Source organism: Diachasmimorpha longicaudata, chromosome 13, assembly GCF_034640455.1.
Source record: "Diachasmimorpha longicaudata isolate KC_UGA_2023 chromosome 13, iyDiaLong2, whole genome shotgun sequence".
Classification (NCBI taxonomy): Eukaryota; Metazoa; Arthropoda; class Insecta; order Hymenoptera; family Braconidae; genus Diachasmimorpha; species Diachasmimorpha longicaudata.
In genome coordinates this window covers 1,840,418-1,853,591 of record NC_087237.1, presented here as the reverse complement: position 1 = coordinate 1,853,591, position 13,174 = coordinate 1,840,418, and the positions used below count along the sequence as shown (strand labels likewise).

At 38.1% G+C, this 13,174-nt stretch overlaps 2 protein-coding genes across 2 annotated transcripts; one reads left to right on the top strand and one right to left on the bottom strand.

Annotated features, from left to right (window-relative positions):
- Positions 1-874: 874 nt before the first annotated feature.
- LOC135168627 (uncharacterized) lies at positions 875-1,785 on the bottom strand. Its single transcript, XM_064133006.1, has 3 exons — positions 1,781-1,785; positions 1,031-1,730; positions 875-937 (listed from the first exon to the last, which is right to left on the bottom strand). The coding sequence occupies exons 1-3, from the start codon at positions 1,783-1,785 to the stop codon at positions 875-877; spliced, it is 768 nt and encodes a 255-aa protein (XP_063989076.1).
- Positions 1,786-3,748: 1,963 nt separating this feature from the next.
- Positions 3,749-5,650, top strand: LOC135168626 (uncharacterized). Its single transcript, XM_064133005.1, has 4 exons — positions 3,749-3,774; positions 3,869-4,597; positions 4,715-4,921; positions 5,626-5,650. Exons 1-4 carry the CDS (start codon positions 3,749-3,751, stop codon positions 5,648-5,650), a joined length of 987 nt encoding a protein of 328 aa, XP_063989075.1.
- Positions 5,651-13,174: the final 7,524 nt, after the last annotated feature.

The window sequence follows — 13,174 nt, the reverse complement described above, 5'->3', positions numbered from 1 at the left end:
AGTTATTGAATGATGGGTTACCATGAAGCAAATCTAGAGGAAGTCGCAATTCTCTACCGAATATTAACTTTGCTGGAGTGAATTGGGTGGTTTGATGCTTGGAGGAACGATATGCGAGAAGGAATAATGGAAGCCACTTGTCCCATGAATTCTGATTGTCATTGATAAATTTAGCGAGGTAGTTAAGGATAGTTCTGTTTAAACGCTCAACCATACCATTGGATTGTGGATGCAATGGGGTGGTACGCGTTTTATGAATACCTAATAGCTTCATAAGTGAGGTGAAAATTCCGGATTCAAAATCTCTTCCTTGATCGGAGTGGATTTCTAGAGGTATTCCAAAACGTGAAACAACATGGACTACCAAAGCTTCAGCGATAGTAGCTGCCCGATGATTTGGAAGCGGGATTGCTTCAGGCCAACGAGAAAAATAGTCAGTGACTACAAGGACGAACCGATTGTTACTAATTGTTCTTGGTAAAGGACCTAAAATGTCAACTGCTATTCTCTCAAAAGGAAAGCCGACATTATAAAGCTGTAATTCTCCTCTGGCTCGTTGTGCTGGGCCATCTTGACTGAAACAAACAGAACATCTGCGGCACCAATTCTCAACATCAATTTTACAAGAAGTACAATAGAAACGTTTCCGAATATTATCTAGCATTTTGTTGACTTTGAAATGGCCACCAAGGGGAGAAGAGTGTGCGGTCTTGAGTATTTCTTTTCTCGAAGAATTAGGAACAGTAATTTGAAGAGTAATTTTGGATTTGTCGTTGGATTCCCATCGACGGTAGAGAGTATCACCTATCAATTCGAGAGAATCCCAATAGAGGAGGTAGAGCTTCACATCTGAGCCAAGGTGAGAGATTTCATGTCAGTCAGGACGTTGATTCCGTTTTTTTAAATCGATCAACATGCGGAGGATTGGATCTTGAGCCTGCAGAGTGGACCAATTGCCGTCATCAGTAGTGATGCAAGTTGTTCGAACTTGCAAGGACCGTAACCAAGGACTGTAACTAGGTTCAATAACCTGTTGTTCTTTCATTTCCTCAAGGAGATCAAAAACTTTGTCGCGGTAATGGAATGGGACTCTGCGAGGATTTTGTTTGATTGGATTCGAGTTCCCAGTGTCGATTACGTGTTTAGCTCCTGGATATCTCCCTAAGTCAGTAGAACTAGAGGAAAAGCGCTCTTGATAAGTTAGAAGAAAGCTTTTGAATACTCTCTGTTCTTTTGGATTTAATAACTCACATGAATTTTCAAATAGTTGAAGCAAAAATTCAGGAATATTTGGGGAAAATCCAGAGATTCCTTTCGAAATCGTTCGTTTGATAAAAACCGTTTTCTTAGGGTTATCAATGTCAAATTTTCTCTTAACAATCGACTGGAAGTCTTGTAAGAGGCCAGATTTGTAGAGAAAATCTAAGCCAAGAATACAATCTTCTTTTATAATTGCGAAGACCGCGTCAAGAACAATAGAAAAATTTCCGATGGAAATTTCAATTTCTTTGATAGCTTGATAAGGGAAATGTTCGCCAGAAACAGTGATAATACTGATCCTTCTGGTAGAGTTTTTTAGACCAGTCAGATTGTTGTTCAAAAGTTTAGGGTTAATTAATGTAATGTCACTAGCCGTGTCAATTGTCATAAAGCAAGAATGATCATTAATTTTTCCTTTCAATTCCAAAGCAAGGATTGGATCTTGAGTTTCATTTTTCACCTGAAAGCATCTAGAAATATTGAAATTTGGTTGAGTCAATTCGTCCCCCAACGAATCGACTCCATTCAGTTTTCCGAATGTGTGTGGGTGTTAGCAGATCCGTTTCGGTTTGAATGTTTGTTATTATATGGAAATTTTGATTTGAAATTTCTACTGCCATTATTAAAATGACGGTAGGGATGGTGATTGACCCGAGTTGAGTTGAATTCTTGTGTGGGATTATTGTGAGAACTCCTAGAACTATTTTGATTTGGGTTACCAAAGCTGTTGCAATGCTTAGCGAAATGGCCAAAATTGTGACATTTGTAGCATCGTATATTCGTTTCCGTATTGAAAAATTTCTTATGCCTGTCATGTTTTGATGAGAGATCGCGATAATCGATTTGTGATCGAAAATGCGATGAATTTTGAGGTTGGCGTTTGTTAATCACAGAGTTGGAAATAGAACTCAACTGAGTTGCGCGTTCAACTGCACGTTGGAAATTTTCAATATCCTCAGATTTTAAGGTAAATTCCATTTGTGGGTTATTGATTCCATCGATAAAGGCGCGGCAGGCAGCACGATCACGTTCTTCCTCAGAAGAACTTGAATAAGCCAAACGGCTAAGTCGATCAATCTCTTCCGAGTAAGTGACGTAGCTTTCACCTTTTTTCTGTTTCCGAGATTGTAATTCGTGGTAATACATACGCGAAAGATGTTTTTCATCAAACTTTTCAGCTAATATTTTTGTAATTGTTTTGTAATCTGATTTATTCTGATCTACGATTTTACTCAAAATTAACCGAGCTTTTCCGCGGAGACGCGTTAATAATTGTGAAGCTTTAGTCTCTTCTGACCACTGGTTATGAGAAGAAGCAATTTCGAATTGCAGGTAGTAATGAGACCAAAGTTCTGAACCGTCGTACGTGTCTGGTTTAATTTGGGAAATTTTGTTTTCCTTCATTGAGGGTAAATTATTGATGTGAGGAGAAGGATTAGCGTTAGCATGTGCAGCATCACTACGATTAGCAAAAGCAAAGGGGTGAGAAGGGAAATAATTTAGAGTGTTATCTGTTGGATTCCTCGGAGGAGGGTATGGTGGCACTTGAACCCCAGGAGGAATCGGCGCTTCCGTTCCATGTTGAAGAGTCATGCCTAGGACTGCTGGAACTGATTGTGACGTGTTTGGTTCCCTTGAAGTACCATTAATTCTTGGAATGGTTGGATTAAGGAGTTCCCCAGAAAGATGTTGTTCAGAGTTGACAGGAACAGTTTGATAATTATCGGCTGAAAAATTTCCTGGAATCTCTGGAGTAGGGTTCTGGTGGACATCGACAACGATAGGAATTGCCTGGTTTCCTGGTGTACAATTTTGAAGAATTCCATGGATATTATGAGTTGTTGAATTGCCTGTAAGATTTCTAAGTGAATTAAAAATGTCATTGCGTCTAGTCCGGCGTTCTTCCTCTCTCTCTTGTCGAATAACTTCTCTGATACTAGTTACAGCGTCCCGTAATTGATTTTGGAATTCATTGCGAAGTTGATTGCCCAAATCTTCAATTTCTCGAGAAGTCGGATTATGGTGGAGTATTTCGTCATCCAGTGGAGAATGAGGGCGATAGGGGGGAGCCAATGGAGCATGATGCTCTTCCAAAGTGGCTCGTCTTCGCCTTCCTCTTCCCGACATAATTATTTAAATAAAGTGACTCACCAATAAAGGGAAAAAAATAATTTTCCACAGCTTGACGTCAAATTTAATAATTCCCAAGATTTGTTGACAGGAATCCAAAAGTAGGAAGTCCAGTTAACAGAGCCGGAAGGATAGAGAGATTTTCTAGGCTCGTAGGTTTTGATTAATCCCACTTCTGACACCAATGTTATATCCAGCGAAGAATAAAGACGACACAGGTTGATAAATATTTGGGGCGGTTTATTAGTTACAAAGAGTATTACGATGTGACACGTCAGAGCTCCGAAGAGAGACACAAAAGACTGATGTCATATCCAAAAGACAGTCGTGATTCTCCCGAAGTTCAGATCATAGACAAATGAATGAGCCTTCGAAGGGGGATACGTAACAATATTAATATTTCAAGTCATCTAGTAGAAGCTGCAGGCTTTGAAATAACTAGTATCACCCCTAAATTCAATCTATTTGCATTTTAAAGGCCTCCCGGCAACTCGTTAAGTCAAAATATATGGGATCAGATAGTGAATCTCACCAATACCAGTGAGTGTTGTTTGTTAATAGGCGATTTTAATGCGCTACATCCTGCGTGGAGTTGCAACAAATACATACTGGATGGAGAGCGACTCTTTGAGAGTATCATAAGAAGTGATACAGTAATTCAAAATCCAGACACAATTACAGGCAGGGATGAGAACAGTCAATCGAATATAGATCTTATATTGTCAAATAGCTCATTTTGTGAAAAAATGAGAGTGACCGAGGGTGACGATAGCTGGGGATCTGGTCATTTTCCAGTTTTTACTCAGATCTCAATTGAAAAATATATTTATCGTAAGCACTCTTTCAAACTCACGTCAATCAGAACTAAGTGGACCGAGCTTTGTGAGGAGCTGGACAGTTCTTATGAAAGGTTCCTGGAATTTGATTATGACTCTCTCTATCCTTTAGAAAACTCGAAATTCTTCATCGACAATCTAACCATTTTAGTTAAAAAACATACCCCTGTTAAAAAGCAAGTGTCTAACCGTGTACACAGAAATCCAGTATTTTGGTGGGCTGAAGAATGTGATAGAGCTATAAGACTACGTAAAACTGCGTATAAAAAATGGCTTTACACAATGAACTGTCAGGATTATTTTGCTTATAAAAGACAAGAGGCAGCTGCAAGAAAACTGTTCAAATTAAAGAAAAGAATGAAATTCAGGACGTTTTGTGAAACAATCGACATCAATAATACTCTCTCCTAGGTCTGGCGTACATGTAAAGTTTTGAAAAACAAGTGGGTAAACTCGATTATCACGTCGGAAAATTTACAATTTGGCAGCAACATTGAGAACACCTTCAGTTCAATCAGCCCCTCATGGACCCCGATAGATCCAAGCTATTGTCCTTCGTGCCAGGACAATGATATATTGAGCGCTCCCTTTGATTTCGTTGAGTTCAATATGGCGGTAAACACACGAAAAAGTAAGTCGTCGCCGGGAAAAGACGGCATAGATTATGTTTTACTAAAGAGGATACCCGTTAAGGGGTTATTCTCATGTGAACGCCTATATTTTACCACTTTTTCGGAATTTTTTTTTTATGCGACAACAAACTTCAATCATGTTGATTTTTCAATATATTTTTATTTGTATTTTGAAATATACGAAAAAAAATTTTTTTTTCGTTTTTTACATTTTTAACATATATTTTTTTAAAGTCAAAGTAGTCCCCAACAAAAAAATGTAGTTCACTGGTCAAGGTGATAGCGGCTGTTCATGTTGTCTGACATAAAAAAATCGAATGGATTATTATTCAGTAGATCTGTGGCTATCGTCCCTACCAAATATAATCAATTTCATTAAAAACAAAAAAAAATATCGAACTTCAAAAAAAAATCACGAAAATCTCCTTCTTTTTCGTTACAAATCGTTTAAAAAAAATATGAAGATATTGTCGAAAATAAACAATTGTGGTAGGGACGATAACTATAAATGAGTAGAAGAACATATGTAAATTTTAAAGCAATCGGTTGAATACTTTTTCTTGTAGGACCTTGACCGTTTCAGAAAATGATGATTCGAGAAAAACGCGTTTAAACTTGAAAGCCTGGTAGACAATCGCTTACGACACGTCGGCGACTATGAGCTGTAACTTATCAAATACTATGAATTTCGGTCTGAATTTTTCACAGTATGTTTTCAATAGGTTTTACTGTCAAAATATAAAAAAAAAAAAAATAATTTTTTGAAGTGCTCACATGAGAATAACCCCTTAAGCTCAAATTAATTCTTCTTGATATTTTTAATGAGATGTATAACAGCGCTGATTACCCATTGGACTGGAATGAGCAATTCATACATTTCATTCCTAAGGGTGACGGTGTCGGTGCTCGTCCCATTACCTTATTGTTTCGTCCCGAAATATATATTTGAACATCGAATGTCTCATTTGTCGAGGATTAGCCCAAACAGTTCTAACCATTTCTGTTAAGGTGTACCCGAGGGTTCTCAGGTCTAATGTCTCGTCGTGGCTAGATTATCCCCGGGAACACTAGACAACTACTTTCAAAAAAAACATTACAGCAAGTTTATGGTGCGGTCTCTGGCCACATCCCAAATTCCGCATTCGTAAGATTTTTACAATTTGATCCTTTCCAGATGCACCTTTCTTTCACTCCGCACGGTCTCCTACAGCGGAACCAATAACTCAGCAACCCTAGGACCTTTCTCCCTTCCTTGCATTCATTTTTTTGTAAACATTCTCAGCAATTTTCACCCGAAGAACCAAGTTCGTTTGCGTTTTAGAAGCACTTACCTTCCAACCGTAGTGAAGGAACTATCTATCCTCTTCCTGTGCGGGCATTGACTGAGACAGTCGAATCTCAAAATTCACTTAACTTCTATCTTGAACCAACAGTATCATTATAACCCAAACACATAAAATATATAATCACCGATAAATAAACAACCATTCAAAAACAAAAAAGTCGTCAGTTATTCGAGTGAGTTTAATTAATCACTCGGAAGTACCGATTAAATTCATAAGATCGGTACACTTATCGTCGTGTGTAGGAAAGCTGTTTGAAACTATTGTGAAAAATCGTCTTCAATGGTGGGTAGAACATCATAATTTCTTGCCTGATTCACAGAGAGGTTTTTGAAAAGGCCGATCGTGTTATGACAATTTGACAAATCTCTCACTATATACGGAACGAAATCTATTGACAAAGCGTGAGACGATGGCGGTATTTCTCGATATTAAATCAGCCTTCGACAATGTTGACGTAAGAATATTATTAGACAAACTAGCGGGCATGGGAAGCCCAGTTAATCTGGTGAGATTCGTCAAATCAATCTCATATGAAAGAAATATTACCTCCTTATTCAATAATCAGTCTAGAAAAGTTTACAAAGGAGTTCCTCAAGGAGGGGTACTCTCGCCCCTATTATATATCATTTATGTTAATGACATTGCTAAAAATATTCCCTCGGAAGTGGTAGTCTCCCAATTTGCTGATGACACTAGTATCTATACCAGCTTTTCCTCACTCGCTCAAGGTACTAATATAATGAAGAGTTCGATTGAAATTCTAAAAAATAATTTCAACTCTATTGGTCCGATATTATCTCCACAAAAAACATCGATGATCCACTTTAATAAAAAAAAGACAACCAATCACGAGTACAGCAATCACAATTGAAGGTCACAAAATCCAGTGCAGTCCATCTGCCCGATTTCGTGGTTTGATTTTCGATCCCAAATTATCATTTAAACACCACTTAATTAAACTACAAAGTTTAGCTCTCAAGGCATTAAACATTATAAAGTTTATGAGGGGTACGTGGTGGGGGGCTGATCCTGAGACTCTCATCATGATTTATAAATCATTCGTGCGTCCGATAATTGAATATGGATTGTTTATATACTATCCTGGCCGAAAGGTGAATAACTCAAAATTAGAACGTATACAGTACGCTGCCATTAGATATTGTATGCTATATAGGATATCAACTCCTGTTAATATTTTACTGGCTGAAAGCAAACTCCCCACAATTAGGAATCGAGCTGCACTCCTCTGTAAAACTTATATAATGAAAGTGCTCTCTAATGCCGATCTCCAAGTCTCAACCACCATTGGGGAATCAATCGCCCAAATTGATGCCTCTACATCACGGCTTGCTATTTTAAAAACAAGTTTGAAAGAAACTGAACATTTGTTAAAAAATCTAGATATTAAGAGCTGCTTTAATATTTATAGTTGTCAGTACCGTACTGCGCTCAGCTCTTTACCTATCGATGTAGGACTTGGAGAACCTATTAGAACTCATGCAGCTCTACATAATAACCCAAACCCCATCATAGATAATCATTTTCCAGGGACCATAGCAATATACACAGACGGCAGTAGGACGTTGAGGGGTACCTCTGTTGGTGCAGCTTTTCATTGCCCTCTGCTGAATGTTAGAAAATCTTTTTCAATCAACCCTAGAGCTTCAATATTTACAGCGGAATGCTTAGCAATTAGTGAGGCTGTGAACTTCGTGCATATGCATTCAGACAAAAATTCTGGTTGATGAGCGACTCTTTAAGTGCTCTACAATCTCTTTCTCAACCATCCACAAGCATTTGATTAAACAAGTTTATAATTGACGTCAAAATAAAATACGAACAAATCGTACAGCATAATGATCAGGCTCTCAAATTGGGCTGGGTTCCTTCACATTTGGGGATGGAGGGTAATGAAGCAGCTGATCGGCTGGCGAGGGATGCGACCACTCTTGACAGTGATGAAGCTTATCAACTCCCTTTCACTGATTTCCGTGAGGAGTTCAAGCAAGAGTCTTTCGACAAAACTTGCGACCTGGCTCTCGAACTTGGTCAAACCAAAGGAACGATGTACTTTAAACATTTGTTATGTCCGGAGACGTTGTTAAGGGTGATAATAGAAAATTATCTTTTGTTTTATCACCCTTTTCGATTTACAATTAACAATGAAATTATTTCTATCTAGAATTTTATGTAAATTTGCTTTGATAAAAAAGTATTAACGGTAAAATATTTGTCCCCGAATAGTTTCTTAGAGAGTTCATTAGCCAATTAATTTGGAATTGGAGAAGAATATAATTATTTTTATGAGACTCACAGTTTAAGCGTGTAAAGGTATGCTATCCCTTATGTATCGGGAATGTGTGGATCCTGCGGTGACACAATCGTCTTTCTTCACCAGAATCAGAATGGCTTCTGATCCTATCATGAATACTTCTTATTCATGCCACGTTCACCCACTCGCTTATAATTAATGAACAAAGTTTGGAAAAGTTTTGAGAAAATCCACAACCACGGAAACTGATAAGTTAGTCCTCTTAAAATGTAAGAAACACTCCTACTTTCGATTAAAGGATGCAGTATCCCTGTACACTCCCGGCCGTTTAGCTATTTATTATCGTCAAATAGATTACCACGCACTATATCGACTCTATCGCGAATTATAGTATGGGAGGCCCGAAAGAAATAGATCGATTCCAGACAGTAATTTCCACCAAGTCAAACTATCGCTCCGACGGTTGCTTCAAGACTGAATTCAATTTTTCATTTTGGGGAGCGGATCGGTTCGTGGTGGTTACACGAATTGACTTTTGATTGGTGGAAATTTTGGTGTGGTTTCCCACTACCAATTGTTAAAGGGGGATTGACCTGTCAAGTCAGCAATTTTGGCAGTGCATGATTTCCGCGGTGAAGTTCAATGTTCCGGCATGTGTCATTCTTGTGCTGAGGTGAATGTACTCACCTATATGGTGAATCAATTTTTGATGACATTGCATTTTTATTGCTGGGATGGTGAAATTCGATTGATTTATGGAAAGTAGAATTTATTATTTAAGGAATGCGTTTGCTGTGGTTAATATTTATGGGAAATGCAGGAAGAACTATTGATAAAGGGTTTTGGATATCACACATTACTACGCAAGAAAAAGAAAACCCTGGTTTAAGGGGAAAAAGTTGAGTCGTAAGACCATATCATGGGTAAATCGAGCCAGGGCCAACCATCATAATCTAGCAGAATCACTGGCGCGGGTTGGGATCATCAGCTGGCCAAGCTGTAAATGTGGACACGAGGAGGAGAATATCGAACACGTCCTCGGGGAGTGTTCATTGGATAATGGTGCTAGAAAAATAATGATTAAAAAATTATGCGACCAAAAGTTTTTTCCACCGTATTCTTCTGGGGAATTTTTGCCCAGACTAGAGAAAAAATCTATTATGATCATTAGTCAATTTCTAGAAAAATGTTCGATAAGAATTTAAGCAATATAACCTTCTTGTATCCGACCATTTGTATACAAATTAAACCGACCAGGTTTAAAAATGTTCAATACTAAAAAAAAAAAAATTGAGGATTTACTCGCGTCAAACATAATTGAACCCTCTTCTTCTCCGTACAATTCCCCGATCTGGATAGTTCCGAAAAAAGCAGACTCAGCGGGTAATAAACGGTGGCGAATGGTCATAGATTTTCGGAATCGTAATGAAAAAACCGTCGCAGATGCTCATCTTCTTCCCAATATTATCGATATTCTGGATCAGTTGGGAGGTTCAAAATATTTTTCCGTGCTCGATCTTGCCACTGGTTTCCATCAAATCCCCATGGATGAGAAAGATAAATTCAAAACCGCTTTTTCCACTCCCAATGGACATTATCATTACGGCAGGATGCCTTTTGGTCTCAAGAATACACCAGCGACGTTCCAACGTTTGATGGACCAGGTACTCACTCGACTCCAGGGTGCGGACCTTTTTCTATATCTTGATGATATTGTCATCTATGCATCATCATTGGAGGATCATGAGAGAAAACTCATGAGGCTGTTGGGAAGACTTCGTACAAGTAGGTTGACCTTGCAGATCGACAAATGTCGATTTCTGCAGACGAATGTCACATATTCAGGTCACATCGTGAGTGATAAAGGTGTGATCCCCGATTCCTCCAAAGTAAAATCAGTTCAAGAATTCCCAGTTCCCAAAACGTCAAAGAACATCAAGCAATTTCTTGGTCTTATCGGTTATTACCGACGTTTTATTCCTAATCTTGCCAGGATTTCTCGCCCATTGACACAACTATTAAAAAAGAATCAACCTTTCATTTGGAGTACTGAATGTCAAAACGCCTTTGAACATATGAGAGATATCTCGTGTAAAGAACCTATACTGCAATTCCCTGATTTTAAAAGAATTTTCATCGTCACAACAGACGCTTCCTTTTATGATCTGGGAGCAGTTCTCAGCCAGGGTGAGATTGGTAAAGATCTACCCATTTTCTATGCATCAAAATTATTGAAACCACTTGAACCCCGTTATTCTGTTATTGAGAAGGAGTTGTATGCAATTGTCTTTGCTGTGAAGCATTTTCGCCCCTATTTATACGAAACAAAGTTTCAACTTGTGACTGATCATCGACCTCTCGTGTGGGCGCATAAAATAAAAGATCCTCAATCACGGCTGCTTCGCTGGGTATTATCATTGAGAGAGTATCAATACGAAGTAATTTATAAGCCAGGGCGACTGAACGCTAATGCTGATGCGCTGTCGCGAAATCCTGTCGAGTTATCAGGGTTACCAACAGCAAATATCAGGTTTTCTAAAAGCCTATATGCTGAAAAAAAGACAGTAGACTTCCTGGGGATGTACTCAAAAGATAGGAACATTTTAGAACAATTCAAGGAAAATGATAAACAGTCCATTGAGAGTGATGAGCGGTTGTTCGCTGAGCGTAGTGAACAATTTGAAAAAAATAAACAGTTCATTGAGTGTAATGAACGGTTGTCCACTGAGCGTAGTGGACAATTACAAAAACAACCTCAGGAGTTCATTGAGCGTAATGACCCAACTCCTGGTGCTGGAGTGAGCCTAAATGCAAGAAAATGCGCTAACTTGCAGGAAGGTTTCACTACAGAATCAGAAAAAGAAGGGAGAGAGACTTGTACTTTGGGTCGGAGGGCCCCTATAGAACAGAAAGATGTTGGCCGAACGGACACAGTACTTCCTGTGGGAGATACTGCTGACCCACTGGAGTCTCTCTCTTCAATAAGAATAGAGTTTGAAATTTTTCCGGGCCCGGAGGCGAGGAGCGACATGCCAAACAAAAATTTCAGGAGAAAGACGTGCACGCACGAACCTTTAGAGTTTCAAAAAAGATTAGGAAAACAGAGAGAAGCACTAACACTAGGGGCATCCCAGGCAAGTCAAATCAATCAGAATTCATTGAAATTATTACCAAAACAGAACAGAGAAAATGGTCCCAGCGAAGGTAGCCGTGTTTGTGAAAAATGTTCAAGTTTCCACATGGAGAATACTAATTGGATTTTTGATTCAAATTCAGAAGAATCACCTCCTAATGTTCAAGTCTTAGATGAAGAATTTCCAGATGATATCAGTGATTATGATGATCAACTTAGTTCAGACGAAGACAAATTGAATGTCACCAACGCACGACTAAAAGTTAAACACGGAAAACGAGCTAAACAACGCGCTTCCTCGAATGTTTTTAGTGAAACTAGGGATGGAATTTTTATGAAAAAGGATAATATCATCACTTTTATCTCCGCAGATTTTAAAATGAGAACCCCTGTATTTCAAGAAGTTCTAGTTAGAAACTATATCAGAGAAGATGATTTTCCTAAAGATAAGCCTTAAATCAGTGAAGTTGTTATCTTTAAACATGGAAATTTTCATATTTTCCTTGTAGTTACTAAAGATTCAGCTGAAGAAAAAACGATTTTGACAAATATAAATTCTTGTATTTCAAAATTTAAAGAGACCATGGATTATTGTGATGTAAAAACCGTGAGGATCGCAACAGCTGGGGCGGACTTGATAAACTCCCTTGGGGGAACATTAAAACGTATTTAGAGAAAACATTTTCCCAAGGTTATCATATAACCCTTTGTCTTAATCAAACACAAATTCCCGGAATAGATAAACGAGAAAATATTATTGAAGAAATGCACGGGTCTGTAGTGGGTGGACACAAGGGTGTTGTAAAAACGTATGATAGAATTCGGAGTATGTTTCTCTTTGGGACAACATGAAATTTAGAACTTTATTAAACATTGTGTGATTTGCCAGAAAGATAAATTAGTTAGAGTGATAACTAGACAACCAATAATAATAACCGATACCCCGCAGTCAGCATTTGCAAAAGTAGCACTAGATATGGTCGGTCCATTACCTATTACCACTTCCGGCACTAGATATGTTTTGACCATTCAAGACAACTTAACAAAATATTCGTTAGCTGTTCCACTAGCTGAAACTAAAGCCATTGACATTGTCAAAGCTTTTACAGAAAATTTTATTTGTATTTTTGGTTGCCCTGAAGCAATCTTAACCGATCAAGGTTCTAACTTTATTGGGGAAGTAATGAAACATCTAGCAAAATTATTCAAAATTCAACAGTTAAAAACAACAGCTTTCCATCCCCAAACCAATCGCTCTCTTGAAAGAAGTCACGTGGTTCTAGTCGAAAATTTAAAGAATTTTATTAACATTGAAAGAATTTGGGACAGCTGGTTAAAGTATGCAATGTTTTCATACAACACCTCAGTTCATGAATCAACAGGTTTCACAGCGCATGAATTAATCTTTGGTAGATTAGCCCGTATTCCTTCAAACTTTGTCAAAGAAAGTACTGTACCAGTATATACAGATTATTTAGGCAATTTAGTATATAAGCTACGAGAAACACAAGCCCGCGCAATTGATAATACCGATTCAGCGAAATTCAAATCTAAACAATACTATG